At 46.0% G+C, this 15,220-nt stretch overlaps 2 protein-coding genes across 2 annotated transcripts; both read left to right on the top strand.

Moving 5' to 3' along the window:
• The first annotated feature begins 3,029 nt into the window (after nt 1-3,029).
• On the top strand, nt 3,030-7,449 carry LOC125510106 (two-component response regulator-like PRR95). The gene is made up of 7 exons (XM_048675196.2): nt 3,030-3,409; nt 4,371-4,532; nt 4,626-4,756; nt 4,881-5,033; nt 5,262-5,650; nt 6,025-6,727; nt 6,834-7,449. Exons 1-7 carry the CDS (start codon nt 3,217-3,219, stop codon nt 6,924-6,926), a joined length of 1,824 nt encoding a protein of 607 aa, XP_048531153.1. The 5' UTR covers nt 3,030-3,216; the 3' UTR covers nt 6,927-7,449.
• A 2,861-nt stretch (nt 7,450-10,310) lies between these two features.
• LOC125510107 (NDR1/HIN1-like protein 26) lies at nt 10,311-11,233 on the top strand. Its single transcript, XM_048675197.2, has one exon. The coding sequence runs from the start codon at nt 10,432-10,434 to the stop codon at nt 11,110-11,112; it is 681 nt and encodes a 226-aa protein (XP_048531154.1). The 5' UTR covers nt 10,311-10,431; the 3' UTR covers nt 11,113-11,233.
• The last annotated feature ends 3,987 nt before the right edge of the window (nt 11,234-15,220 follow it).

Below are 15,220 nucleotides of genomic sequence, written 5' to 3'. Positions count from 1 at the left end.
ACTTCTTGTTGATTTTTTATGGACCAAAAGACCACTAGTGGGCCAGAGCAGCACCTGGGGGTGCCCCAAGGGGGGCACAACCCACCAGGGTGCGCATGGGGGCCCAGGCGTGCCCAGGTGGGTTGTGCCCACCTCAGTGGCCTCACACACCCCCTTTTACCCTATAAATTCACAAATATTCCGAAATCCCTCGGGGTTACCCTAGATAAGAATTTCCACCACTGCAAGGCTCTTTAGCCACCGAAAACTAATCTAGACCCCGTTCCGGCACTCTGCCGGAGGGGGAAATCATCTCCGGTGGCCATCTTCATCATCCCGGCGGCCACCACGATGAGGAGGGAGTAGTCCACTCTCGGGGCCGAGGGTTTGTACTAGTAACTATGTGTTTAATCTCTCTCTCTCTCGTGTTCTTGAGATGTCACAATCTTGATGTATCGCGGGCTTTGTTAATATTGTCGGATCATATGGTGTTTTCCCCTCTCTATCTTGTGATGAATTGAGTTTTCCCTTTGATATTTCGTTGTTATCGGATTGAATACTTTTATGGATTTGAGAGCACTTGATATATGTCTTGCATATGAATACTCGTGGTGACAGTGGGGTATCATATTGATTCACTTGATGTATGTTTTGGCACTCAACTCACGGATTCCCGAGGTGATATTGGGTAATCTATGCATAGGGGTTGATGCATTCTTGTGTTTGTTTCTCTGGTAGAAATCTTGGGGCACTCTTTGAGGTTCTTTGTGTTGGATTGAATATTATCTGAATTTGCTTTGGTGTTATTTTAGTATGAACTCTTGGTTAGATCGATCGGAAAGAATAGCTTCGTGTTATTTTAGTACGAACTCTAGGATAGATTGATCGAAAAGAATAGCTTTGAGGTGGTTTCGTACCCTACAAATAATTCCATCTTATGTTCTCTGCTAGATAGGAACTTTTGAGTGATTCTTCGTTGCACGTTGAGAGATGGTTATATGATCCAATTATATTAGCATTGTTGAGAGATTGCACTAGTTAAAGTACGGACCCTAGGCCTCATTTTTAAGCATAGCAATACCGTTTTTGTGCCCGTTTACTATTTGCTGCCTTGCTGTTTTTATTTATTCATATTATAAAATATATTTCTAACACCCATGTTACACTTTTATCACCATCTCTTCGCCGAACTAGTGCACCTATACAATTTGCCATTGTATTACGTGTGTTGGGGACACAAGAGATTTCTTGTATTTGGTTGCAGGGTTGTTTGAGAGAGACTATCTTCATCCTAAGCCTCCCACGGATTGATAAATCTTAGGTCATCCACTTGAGGGAAAATTGCTGATGTCCTACAAAACTCTGCGCTTGAAGGCTCAACACGTGTCTACAAGAATAAATTTACATAGTAGACATCACTCTACATGCAAATCTGTGATGGAACGAATACTTTAAAAAGAGTTACTTCAAAGTATAAAGTTAAAAGTATATGATGAGATCAAGGGGGAGAATGTTAGATTGATTTCTTCCCCAATGGCCCATTGAACCCTTGCCCCACGCCCTGATCGGATGCGTCCAGCCCAAGCAAGGCTTGTGGGCCCCTGTCATGCAGTGCCACATAAAGGAGGTGGGGACCACGTCACAAGGTACGAGGTTCGCCGCCGCCACGGTTCCCCACTCCTAACCCTAGTCCGATCGTGAGGGATGCGCTGAAGCGATGGGAAGCCCACCGAAGCCATCAGCCACCTCGCAGCTGCCCTCTATATCACCCGTCGCTGCCCATGCGCGGACCTTCACCGACGAACCAGCGATGGCCGGAAGGCTAAGGTACACACACGAATACAGATGATATCCCACTAATCCACACCTAGGTGATCCTGTATTCTCAATAGTGTTATTTTGCATAATATGATTGTCGAGCATGAGGGTGATGGTGTCGTCCAAACCAATGATTTTGAAGCACCTGGAGAACAAGTTGAAATCCCGGAAGATCAAAGATGCAACTCAGCTTATGAACTTTCTACAAATGCATCAGAATCTTCAAGATCATCAGATGCACACGCAGCTACTCAATGATCTTGTTAAGCATATGTGGACCCATAATGAAAACCAAAGAGCTGATGTTTGAGTTGTACACTAAAAATAAATTTTTATGTAAACACTATTTATGCTCGGTACCGACATTTGTTATTTACATGCGACATTGACTTGTATGATCGACATGTATGAATTTAAGAGTCTGAATTTGAGATATGTGAATACTGAGACGAAGTATAATGACCTATTCATAGATGCGTCCGTTGGCGTGCCCGGGCGTGTCCGCAGGGACGTATATGAGGCCGAATTTGCCTTCCGGCTGTAGATAACTCTTTCTCATGATCGGGTAAACGGAGTCCAAACCCCCAGCAGGAAGTACAGCTACCGCGGTGAGAAAAAAAAATAGTACCACTGCGGTGCGCGAGATATTATCGAGGACCCACCCGGCGGAAGCGCCAACCACCCAGCCCCCGCACCGCCGCACCACAGCCCCACGAAGCCCAGAACCACACGCTCCCGCTGGCCCCCGCCCCCACCCCTCCCCTCCCCAGCCGCACGATTTTAAAACCGGATCGAAAGCCACCCATCCGCGGCGCGCGCGCCTCCCGACCCAACACGTGTCCCGCGCGCCAGCCGCGGATCGGGGCTCCCCTCCCGCGCGGCCTACAACGTGCCCCCGCGGGCCCGGCAAAATATCGCCTGATCCTCTCCCCTCCCCCTCCTCGCCGAACCCATGCGGCGCGCCCGGCATGGGCGGACCGCCCGCTGGCCGAACCACTGGCCCAGCCGGCGCCACGTCACCTTGGCCGCGATCCCGCGCGGGCGGGCGCGCCGCGTGACGTGGCGGCCCCGCCCGCCGGTCGAGCGCGCGCAGATATTTTCTCTTCCCCCGAGGCGCGCGCCCACTCACGTGCCGCGTCCCCGCCCACTGGCTCCGCGGGCCCCGGCGGCCCCCGGCCCACCTGTCGGCATCGCGGGGCGTCGGGGCTATATAGCGCCGCTCCGCCGCGGCCGCTTAGTTTTAATCGTCTCCATCGCGACTCCACTGGCATTTCGATCCCGATTTCGAAGCTTCCAGCGATCCAGCGCGAGAAGGAGGAGGAGAAGAAGAAGCTTTGGTGGTGGTGGAGGCAAACTTGATCTGCGAGCTGAGGCGGCCGGGCTCCGGCGAGGGGATATAATCAGACAGAGCCGCCCGGGATGGTGCGCGGCGGCCAAGGACAAGGAGGAGGAGGGGTGGAGGAGAGGGAGGTGGTGAACGTGGACCAGGACGGGAGGGAGGAGCAGGTTCGGCGGGCGCTGCCGATGATGCCCGTCAGGGTGCTGCTCGCCGAGGGCGACGACTCCACGCGCCACGTCATCTCCGCGCTGCTCCGCAAGTGCGGCTACCACGGTGCGCACCTCGACTACCCTCCCACCGATCCGTCGGCCGCCGCAGCTTTTGTTGATTTGTCGAGTCGGTAGTTCGAATCGAGTTCCGGTTGGTGGTGTGCGGGCAGATCGGGAGGTGGCTGCCTGTTTTACAGAGTTCGACTTCGTATGAGTGTTTCGCCATGGTGGCGCGGTAGGTAGGAATAGGAGATGCTTGCTCTGGTCTGATGGGCTCGTGATCCACTTCCCAATAGCCTTACGAAAAGTTCGACAGATATGCTACTTCTGGTGTCTACTGCCTAGAGATGACACATGACAGCTCTGGTGTTGATATTAGATCCCTTAGTCTGTTTTTTTCTTCTTCAAAATACCCGAAAATTGCTCTGCGGCCATCGAGCACGGTTTGAACGCTTTAATCCCTGGTGTTAAGTTGTTCTTAAGATTAACTGAACATAATTACTCACACGGCCATACCCAAGTTATGTGGTAGCATGATTTTAGCACAATCAAACATATGTTGAAATTGTACGATTTTCTTCAGAATGATGCAAAGTTGTTATTTATTTCAATTTTCAACACGTTGTGCCCTTTTAGGGCCTCTTTTATTCGCGAGATTGTAAAAACATGGGAATAGGAAAAATATAGGATTGAAATGTCATGCTCATCTCAATCCTATAGGATTTTCTGTTGTTTGATTGCATCATAGAAAAAACAAAGGATTCTTCCAAAGAGGTTTGAATGGATGCTAGAAATCCTATGGGAAGTAGTACAAAAAGTTCCTTAGGAAAAATTCCTATAGGATTCAAATCTATGAATCAAACAACCAACATAGGAAAAATTCCTAAGGATTTTAATCCTCCAAAATTCCTATGCAAATCCTTTGAATCAAAGGAGCCCTTAGTTTGTTCTTGTAGATCTTTCATCACGATTTTAGCAGAGGCTGTCATATTTCCTCAGGCTTACGTTTCATATCGTTCTTGCAGTTTCTGCAGCTTCTGATGGTGTCAAGGCCTGGGAATTACTAAAGGAAAAATCGTTCAAAATAGATCTTGTCCTCACTGAAGTTGAACTTCCTTTGATGTCTGGGTTCCTCCTACTCTCCACGATCATGGAACATGACGCATGCAAGAATATCCCTGTCATAAGTATGTGCCCAAACTATGTCAATCTCGTTTCATTTTTCAGATTCTACTCCTGCAGCTTAGTCTAATGCTAATTTTTTTTTTCTGCCTATGCAGTGATGTCTTCAAATGATGCAGTTAGCATGGTTTTCAAATGCATGCTGAAGGGCGCAGCCGATTTTCTTGTCAAGCCGATACGAAAGAACGAGTTACGGAACTTGTGGCAACACGTTTGGAGAAAACAACTTGTAAGATCACATACTTGCATCTTTTTATCACAATTGTTTCTTTCTCTATTTTATTAGATTAGAACTTTGATCCGTTTCCTTCACTGGAGTTGACCACTAAAACCTCTGTGACGCTATTTTACAGGCAAATGGTGAGATCGATGTGCAGCAGATACAACAAGAAGAGAATGTCGCAGAACAGCACGGGCAAAAGACTGAAGTGACAAAAGATGAACATCCAACTCAAAATGTGGTCCGTAAAAATAGAGAATTCAGTGAACAAGAAAGTGACGCTCAAGTAAGTTTAGCAGAAAACATAATTTTGCATTATTTTTCAAGCGCTGATTGTTTGATGTAACATGGAATCAGCGATTCCCTCTTGTCTATGAGCCATCATTCTTAAAGTACCTGATAGCTAGTAGTAGAAACTAGGGCAATCAGTGAGCAATCAGTGATTTCCTCTATGTTGAACCTAGAGATGTTGCTGCTGCTTTGCATAAACTAAGTATTAGTATTCCTCATGCAGAGTTCTTGCACAAGATCAGAACCGGAAGCTGAGAGCAAGCACACCAACAGTTTCTTGGAGTTTAAGCAGATAACAGAAAGGCAATCATCTACTGACCCCCAAAACACTCTGGAAAATAGAGACCCTGAAAACCCTAGTGATAATAAGCGCAAGAAAGTCTCGACAGATATCGAGGTAGTCCATATAATTGATGATGAACCGAAGCCTAGCACACCGATGGAGGTGGATGTTGTGAGGACAAACTCTCAAGGAAACGGCGATAAGTGGTTCTCCATCCCAGCCCATCAGTTGGAGCTTTCTCTCAGAAGATCTGACTATGGCAGATCAGAGGACCAAGAGAAAAATGATACGAGAACCCTGAACCACTCAACTTCATCTGCCTTTTCATTGTAAGTGTACCTTTTGTTTTGCCTGCTCTGGTATCAGTGCTTTTGTCATCCATACATAGCTATAAGCTTAGCTCAAGTGTAGTGCTCTCTGGTTGAAGTTTTTGTTCCCACGTATATTTTCATCATTTATTAACAAGCATGGTGAGGGGACCGTCTAATTCAGTTTGTCAGGATGTGTTATTGCAAGCATAATAGGGAAGAATTTGGATATGGTCATGCCACAAACCTTGGCATGGAACTTCTTGCAGTGCCTTTACTACTGCAACTTGATGCATCATTTACTTGTTTCACAGTTACACAAGAGTACATAGGAGATCCTATTGTTGTTTGACCTAGAAAGACATCTTACGGTCGAAATTATTTCTTGTTCACAGGTACAACTGTAGGCCTATATCCTCTTTTGGTAACGCTGGTGATGCTCAGCCATGCAGCACCTCAGCAACACGCGTAGATCTGGAAAACAAAAATGGAGATTCGGCAGCTCCCTTTGCAGACAAGGCCGACCCAATTTGCCATCCTATCAGAGTTGTAGCACTTCCTGTTCCTGTTGGAGGCCTCACGTTTGACGGGCAGCCATTCTGGAGTGGTGCACCTGTGGCACCCCTTCTCTATCCACAGTCAGGTCCTCCTATTTGGAATAGCAGAACTCCAGTGTCGCAAGAGGTGGACACGCAAGCAACTTCATCGCAGCAGAATGATCTGGCAGAGATGGACTGTCAGCAGACTGAAAGCACACAGCGACAAGAAGTGCTACCTCCACCGACTGCAAATGAAAAGCATCTGCACGTTGAAATCCCCTCAGACAGCAACCCTCAGCAGGTTTCACCCATGGCCGGCGAAAGCGTAAGCGGAAGTAGTACTGTGTTGAACAACTCTTTGAACAACTCTGGCAATGCTCTCAGTGGCAGTGCCTGTGGAAGCTCTTCCAACCGGATGGCCACTCCTACTGAACAGTGTAACGCATCTGACAGTGCTACTGAAAATCCAAGCATGGAGGGCTCGCATCAGCTGAGCCAACGTGAGATTGCACTGAACAAGTTCCGGCTCAAGAGGAAAGAAAGGTGCTTCGAGAAGAAGGTAGGCACAAGAACTAATCTTACCTTTCCATTTTGATCCAATTTTTTTTTGGCATCTCACCTACTTGGAGGAGCTGGGGTTTACATTCTTTTCCATTATTGCGCAGGTGCGGTACCAGAGCAGGAAACTACTTGCAGAGCAGCGTCCCCGGGTGAAGGGTCAGTTTGTTAGGCAAGATCCGAACATTCAAGCAAGCTAGGTATATCACCACAGGTGACAACCGTTTGCCGTGCTGCGCCTACTGGGTGTTCTGGTCGTCGGCGTGTTCTTTGAAAGTGGTGATCAACTATCAACCTTTCTTTCTTGTATCCTACGTATATGCTGACTTGTCATAGATTAGCTCGTACATAGTAGAATTCGTCAGTAGGCAGCTAGAGGACACACTGCCTGACTTGTTACATGTCTGCCATATTTGTTTCACTCTGTGTGGTTGCAAAGGTGTCAGTCAAGGATGTCCTAAGACACTCTTTTGTGTGCTTTCTTGAACTGAGCATCGTTGCTGCAGTTTAGTTCACTGCCTCAGCAAAATGCCGTCGTCTTTCCGTACTAGATGGATTCATTTTATATTCAAAGGCAGTTTGTAATTTTTCGTACATTTGACTGAACTTCTGGCCATGTATGGACGATGGCTCGGCGAGTTCTTGCGTGATTTTTCCTGTGTAAATTACCGGCCGCTTGAAGTTTGAGGCACTGTTCTGATACGGTCTGTTCGGATGATCGCTTGGGATGGCATCTTTTTTTCTATTGAAGGAAAGCCATTCGGCAAGCTTCATTACTCCCTCCGTCTTATAATATAAAAGCGTTTAAAAAAATGCTTTTGTATTATGGGACGGTGGGAGTAAATCATAACAAAGTTACATTATTTATTACATTCCGACTGAATAATGCTAGAACGATCCATGTTTCCATACAAATTTGAGTTTGAATCTAACAAAATCAAGCTAATTTGTAAGCTCTCTCAAAGATACCCATCTCCTACTAGATAAATCTCTAATTTACCTTTTGAAGCTTCTACTCTTACATAAAGCTCCTGCCTTACTAAAATAGTTGGGTATGGATTTCAGATTTAACTAAAATAGTTGTGTATAGATTTCAGATTTAACCGGTGAAGAGAGACAGGCAATATATTTTAACACTCCTCTTCACGTCTAGGCTATTTTAGTCTATGGAACGTTATAGGCGCAGAAACTTTTCTTAATACCATGTTGGTAGTGTCTTGAACTTAAGACTTTTTGCTCTGATATCATATTGAATTCATACTTCAGCCAGTTACTTCAAAAGTTCAAATAGTTTAAGCTGATAAGAGAAGCGAGCAATATATTTCAACATCATGTAACTTCCCTAACCTTCAATGAGCCAAACTCCACAAGAATATTTGTACAACCCGAATTTTTACCTAGTTCCAAAACCTTTTTGAATCATCGTGGCATCTACCATTAAAGGTTATTAAAGTTACATAGTTAGCTCCAAAACCTTTTTGAATCATCGTGGCCTCTATCATTGAAGGTTACTAAAGTTACATGGTGTTGAAATATATTTAGGGCCGTATAATCGCTATAGCAGCTCCTGAGCCATCCAAAAAGCACGTAGCATCCACATTTAGCTTATAATGATTACTAGAAGCTTTCGCCCCCTTTATCGCTTTTGTTATGCCTTCCCATAATTCGGAGTGCTGCTTTGAATTACCATAATGAACTAGCAGATTAGTAGCACTGCAAACTGGTAAATCCTATATGGCACTCTCTACTTCAAACTATCAGCAAGACGCACACAGGTGGTACCGAACGAACTAAATGTGCCAGCCCAATCCAGTGCAGTGTAGTCTGCTGAAATACGGTTTTGGGAACCTACTGGGATCCGTTCCGGTCTTTTATTTTCTTATTTTTCGGTTGTTTTTTTGTGTTTTCCATTTCATTATTTACCTTTCTATATTATTTTGTTTTCTGACTTTTTTCTTTTAAAAAATGTTTGGAACTTTAAATAAACGTTCAACAATAAATACATTGTGTTTCAAATTTCTAAATTGCTCACGTTTAAAAAAATCTGAATTCAAAACATTGATTGAAAATTATATAAATTGAATGTCCGACATTTTTAAAAATGTTTGGGATTCTAAAATTTGCTGATGTTTTCCAAAAAAAATGGAATTTCATAATTGTTCAAATATTTCAGAAAAAACACTTTCCTAAAATGTTCTTTTCGAAAAATGTTAAAAATTGTTGAAGAAAGTTTTGTATTTAATTGTGTTTCAACTTTTTGGTAAAATTTCCATGTTTTCAAAAAATACCTCAAATAATATTCCCCTTTTTAAAAAGATTCCTTTTATTGTTTTAAAAAATGAATGAAAAAAGTAGTACATTGCTCAAGGTCGCTACAAAGTGCCACTTGCTACAGTATGACTCACTGCATGGGCCGGCCTAGGTGGGGCGCCTTGTGTGCGACATGCCACCAATTTGACGAACGAGCGTAGCTCCTTTTGCAACTTTACCACTAATGGGGAGGAACTAACTAGCGGTTACCCCTTCGAGGGTCTTTCCAGCAGGCGCTCGCGGGGGCGCTGGTGCGCATCGCATGCTGTTTTTTTCCTGACATTTTCATTTTCAATTTCTTTTTTGCTTTTCTTGGTTTTTCCTAGGTTTTGATGGAATTTTTTAGGAAGTTGTGCTTTTCCGTGAGAAGCATAGCGTGTGCTTCTGCGAGAAGCACTGGAAGAAAAAGGAAAGCGCAGTCTGTGCTTCTACAAGAAGGAGAAAAACACAGTAATGCTTCTCTAGAAAAAAAAGCACAATTTGTGCTTCTGTGAGAGACACAGCTGTGCAACCCGAAAAGGAAAAACACAATTGTGATTCCTTGAAAAAGAGATAAGCTCAGTTGTGATTACCGAAAAGAGAGAAGGACGGCGTGTGCTTCCGCGAGAAGCACACCCGTGCTTCCTGAAAAGGGAAATGCATAGTTGTGCTTCCAAAAAAAGAGATGAGGCAGAATTATGCTTCCGGGTATTATTTTTAAGCTTTTTTAACGGTTTTCATACATTTTTATTTTTGTTTTTACGGTTCCTTTTTTTAATTTTTTCGTGAAAATAAGTTTGTCCAAACCTATTAACACGGGGTCTGGTTTCAAAACATCTTAATGTGAGAAATCAAACGGTGAAAACGGTTCGTGATTTGGACGCGTGATTTACGAGATAAAATATTTTTAACTGAAAATCTTCCAAATTGCAAAAAATGACGCACACAGTGCCCCATTTGTGAACGGCAGAGAAGACGGGGAGTGATCTTTGCATACCCTTTTGATTTTTGATTTCGCCTCTAACGGCATTTGGATCGGCTCCATGCGCCAATTGGGGCCAGGTCCGGGCTTCAGTGGGCCGCCCTGTTCCCATTCTTTACCTGTACGGCCCAGTCCATCGCCAGTGCCGAGCACACAGCAAGCTGCTTCACTTCTCTCTCTCTCTAAAAAAAAGCAAGCTGCTTCGCTGTTGGCTTCCGATGGAGCGTATGCGCCGGCAGCGCCCAACGCGCGCGTACCACGCAGCATTGCAGCTACGCATGCTGTCTCTCCCGCGATCCGACGGCGGCACGCGGATGCGGTGCTGTGCACGGAACACCAAAGCAGAAAGCCAGGGGCCGGCGGCGTAGCGCCAAAACGGCAACCATAAAGCTCCGGGCAAGGCACCAAAGTCCGGCGCAACGAACGGCAATTCGATGGAGTCCTCGAAGAAGAACCTCTGCGAGATCCACCGCGGCGACGGACGCCGCAGGCGCGCCCTCGCCGCCTCCCTCCTCGCCACCGCGGTCTTCGCGGCCATCATCGCGCTCGCGCTCTTCCTCGTCTACCGCCCCATGAAGCCGCAGGCCACCGTGGCGCGCGCCGGCGTGTACCGCCTCGTGAGCGCCGCGGCCGCCAACGGCACCAACAACTCGGCGGCGACGCCCTACGCGCTCTCCGCCACCGTGCAGTTCACGCTGCTGCTGCACAACCCCAGCGACCGCACCGCCGTGGTCTACGACCGGCTGCTCGCCTACGTGACGTACCGCGGCGAGATGGTGGCCCCGCCGGCGCAGCTCCCGCTGGTGCTCCAGGACCCCGGCGCCGACGTGGCGATGTCGCCGCTGCTGGGAGGAGGCGACGGGGGCGCCCCCGTGCCGGTGTCGGCGGACGCGGTGGACGCGCTGCACGCGGACTGCGTGGCGGGGCGCGTGCAGCTCCGGCTCGTCGTCATGGGCCGGGTCAGGTACAGGTCCGGGCCCTTCAAGAGCGCGTGGCGCGACCTGTACGTGCGGTGCGACGCCATCCTCGGCCTGACCGCGCAGGCAGCCGCCGGAGGCGGCGGCGCCGGGGACGTGCCGCTGCTCGAGTACCCGAAGTGCGCCGTGGACGCCTGAGTTTGTTTCGCGCCAGATCTGGCAAGTTTGGGTGGGCAATAACAGAATAATGAGCTGAGGAACAAAGCATAATGTTTCTTTTGGGGGCCAGCTAATTTCAGGGGTGCCTTGTCATTTCTAACTTTGTCGTGCAAAATGCGCATGGTTTCACATTGACATCAAAGTGTGAAGTTGTGGGTGAACCGGCCGTGGTTGGGCTGACCGTGGGCCAGGCAATGCCCGCGAAGGCTTTCTTCTCTCCTTGGATGGCCGGAGTCTCCGATGGCAAGGGTGTCGCTACCTTCTTGAAGGCGTCAGTGGAGTGGTTCCTCCTACGTTCGGGGCAGCTCCGAGAAAACCCTTCAATCGCAAGGATGAGACATATGGCATTGCTTCGATGTTAGGAGTTGCCTCGGGTCAGATGGACCAAAGGCTAGTGGCATTTTTCATAGGCGGCTCGTGTATGGGGAACAACGAGGTTGGGGGGGGGGGGGAGGGGGGGGGGAGCCGGATCCTCTAACTTAAAAAAGGGAAGTCACGGTGCTACAGTGCTCGTCTAGTGTAATATGAAGAAGGAATGTTACGGACTATTAGCAGGTTATTTACTTTTGGTAATTACTGTAGATATAAATAATCCAAAATTAATTTTATCTCACCATCAGCTTGTTTGTATGTAATTGCTATAAATGTGCATACTAGATCTTTAATTAGAGATTAATTTAAGTCATTTTAGCCTTAATTATATGGACGAACAGAAGGAAAGTTAGGGTATTGTACTGTTATCTTCTCTAACATCCCTTGTGCTCGAGATTCAGGGGAGGTTTAGTATGAGAGATTCGGGGGCGGTTTAGTATGTAGGAGGAGAGATCTATAAGCAGCCCGTAGTTAATCTGTATATTAAGCACTTTTTAGGTTGGGGGAATGTGGTAACGTTGTGGTAGTCCGCTCTTCGGCGTGCATGTGCGGTCGTGGTGGCGTATGTGGTTACCGATGGTAAAGTCAGAGTCACTTGCTCCCGGAGGAGCTAAGACGGTGATGCTTGAATGCTATCTTGACACCGCTTTTCTCCTAGGGCGTTGTGCGGTGTTTCTTTTGTGTGTAAGGTTGGCTAGTTGTACCCTCAAGATTGTCATATTCCTTGATAGTTTGTGTCGTTGCATCGATTTTAGGTCCATTTACGTTAATTAATCAGGCAACTCTTACTCTTTAAGACTAGTCACAGTGGTAAGTAACTTAGAATAGTAACATGCATATGTTACTAGTCTATGTTACTACCTCCACAGTGGGTAATAACATATGTATTGTGTCATGCATCACTTCATTTATTAGGTTGTAGACTCATCTTTTCTTGATATATGTGATCTTACAGTAACTAGCTATGTTACCCCATGCATTTCTTTCTTCATTAATTATATACCACATCATCTATTTTGCCTAGATAAGTGTGATGTTACCACATATGTTACTCTCACTGTGGGTAGTTTAAGCTCAAGAAAATGAAAGTGCTTCGCCTCGTTCCAATGAACAAGTGTAAGTTTGTAATTAAACAAATGTCACCATAAACTTAAAATAAGGTGTAGATGCACTCGACGATTGCATCCTTGATTGTTGAGACAACCCTTATATCATTGAATTTTCTGAGATATTTTATGAATCTACCAAAGTAGCCATATCTATGAGAATTTTCATAATTTTTTGGGGTACCTTGACTATGAACAACCAATTCCGGTTTGAAATCGTTGACTAGTTTCTGACATACAATCTAGAAGCACCTACACTCAGATAATGTGGTTTGGGGGTTTGGGGGGGGGGGGGGGGGCATTAATTAGTAGTAAAGTGCACTGGTCATAAAAATTGCAACTAGAATCAAGTACTTCCTCTGTTTCTAAATATTTATCTTTTTAGAGATTTCAAATGAACTATCACATACGGATGTATATAGACATATTTTAGAATATAGATTCACTCATTTTGCTCCGTATGTAGTCACTTATTGAAATCTCTAGAAAGACAAATATTTAGAAACGGAGGGAGTCACATCAAAGCTTTTATGATGTCATGTTAATCCGCATCTCTAGCTATCGACGAACATGAATCACTTGATGTCATGTTACTTGCTCGATCATCATTTGTTCTATGAATTAGCCTCTAGAAAACACCCTCCATAGAAGTAGTTGTTTAATTTGCTTGTTCATTGCTGATAGATAAAATAAGCATGCTAGAGGCGGAGGAGTATAGTCCCTCTGTTTTTTTACTTTGCATATGAGATTTGTTTCAAGTCAAACTACGCAACTTTGACCAAGTTTATATTAAAAAATATCAACATCTTACCCAGCATCTATAATACTAAAGTTGTATAGTATGATGATTGTTTTTATGATGTATTTAATGGTATTTTTCTTATAAAGTTGATCAAATATCGTAAAGTTTGACTTTAGATAATTTTTATATGCAGATTAAAAAGAAACTGAGGGAGTATTAATAAACTTCACAAAACTTTTTTCTTTTCTCTATTGAAATGAAATTCTCCTCCGCCTCTTCCGTCAGAACCCTAGCCTCGCCAGAATGAGCCGCCCCTCGCCGACGCCTGCACCCACACTGGACGATGGCGTCCTCCTCGAAGAGATCCTCCTCTGCCTCCCTCCACAGCCCCACTCCCTTCTGCGTCTATCCGTTGTTTGCACCCGCTGGCGCCGCATCCTCTCCGAACCCGGCTTCCTCCGCCGCTTCCGCGAGCACCACCATCGGAACAACCCACCACCGCTACTCGGCTTTTTCGACCACAAATACGTTAAACATGATCGATCCGCCAATCTTCAACCCCACAATGGGCCAGCCGGACAGCATCCCGCCCACGTGCACACGCGCTTCTCTTCGCCATGGAGCCGCGACGAGTACTGAAATTTTCTCGGTTGCCGCCACGGCCTCACCCTCCTCATCTGCCTGGCGGGTCGCGAGGCCATTGTGTGGGATCCCCTCACCGTCCACCAGCACCATGTCGCGTTTCCGCCGAGCATCAGTGAGGAACAAGGGAAGTTCGTCCAGACATTGCGGTGATGTGTGCCCAAGACGGGCATGTGCACGGCGATTGCCGGTTCACCCCATTTAGATTGGCCTTGTTAGGCAGTGATTCTAGCAATGATTTGATATGCACACGCCGGTTTGCTTGCCTCTACGAGTCGGAATCTGGTGTGTGTGGGGGTATTGTTGTCTCAGTAGGTGTTGTTGGTTGGGAGCTGCGGAAAACTATTCAACCAGATGGGCCCTTTTCACCAAGACCGACTAGGGGGCAAGATGCGCTTAGGATGCAGGGGTACAATGAGGACATCAATTGAAATTGGTGCCCGTGATACACAGAAGAACACAAAAATAAGAATAATACTACACCTACGTAGCGATTTACTAAGGGTTACATAACTTTCCTTCAACACATTCTCTCTCCCCCCTATTTGTAGGGGTGTGGGCCCTTCCCCCTGCCTCCAATCACAAGTGGACAACTATCAATTTACATAACGAAACAGCTTCATACTTGTGGCTGACCCGTGCACGACGTGCAAATCCAGCGGCTACTACTGTTCTCAGGCATATGCATGTCCAGTTGGATTATATTATCGTCTATCTATCATGCAAAACTTGTCGTGTGTATAGCACAACTCTTTACATAAAACTCAACGTAAGTCTTCGTGGGTGTAGCATTGCTCTAAAAATAAACCATGACGAGGCAACTATATACTCCTCATATCATATATAGCCTCACATTTTTCTTCCAACCTATTTTTAGTGTAAAAACGTTTTTATGTTATGAGACGAAGGGAGTAATTAATAGATGCATGGCAGTTTGACCAGAGCCACAGTGACAAGTGTGTGCCAGGTCAGATGATAAATGATCTTTTTTTAACAGTAAATAGAATATGCGGAGGAAACAAACGAATCGACTTCTCTCACTCCTGGCCCTCTCCTCTTACGTATTCATCCAAGGCAACTCAGACGTGCTGGCGTGCTAGGGTTCCCAGTAACCAGCGAAGAAGCGCCATGGTCAGTGTACAACATGGAAGCCGTCTTCTCCAGATGCGGTGGGCAAGATAGGGTTCCATCACAACAACATATTCAGCAATAAAATCACATTCAA

The sequence above is a fragment of the Triticum urartu genome, chromosome 5A, assembly GCF_056163025.1.
Source record: "Triticum urartu cultivar PI428250 chromosome 5A, HENAU_Tu73, whole genome shotgun sequence".
Taxonomy (NCBI): domain Eukaryota; kingdom Viridiplantae; phylum Streptophyta; class Magnoliopsida; order Poales; family Poaceae; genus Triticum; species Triticum urartu.
The sequence above is the reverse complement of the archived record's forward strand: the minus strand, read 5'-3'. Positions and strand labels throughout refer to the sequence as shown.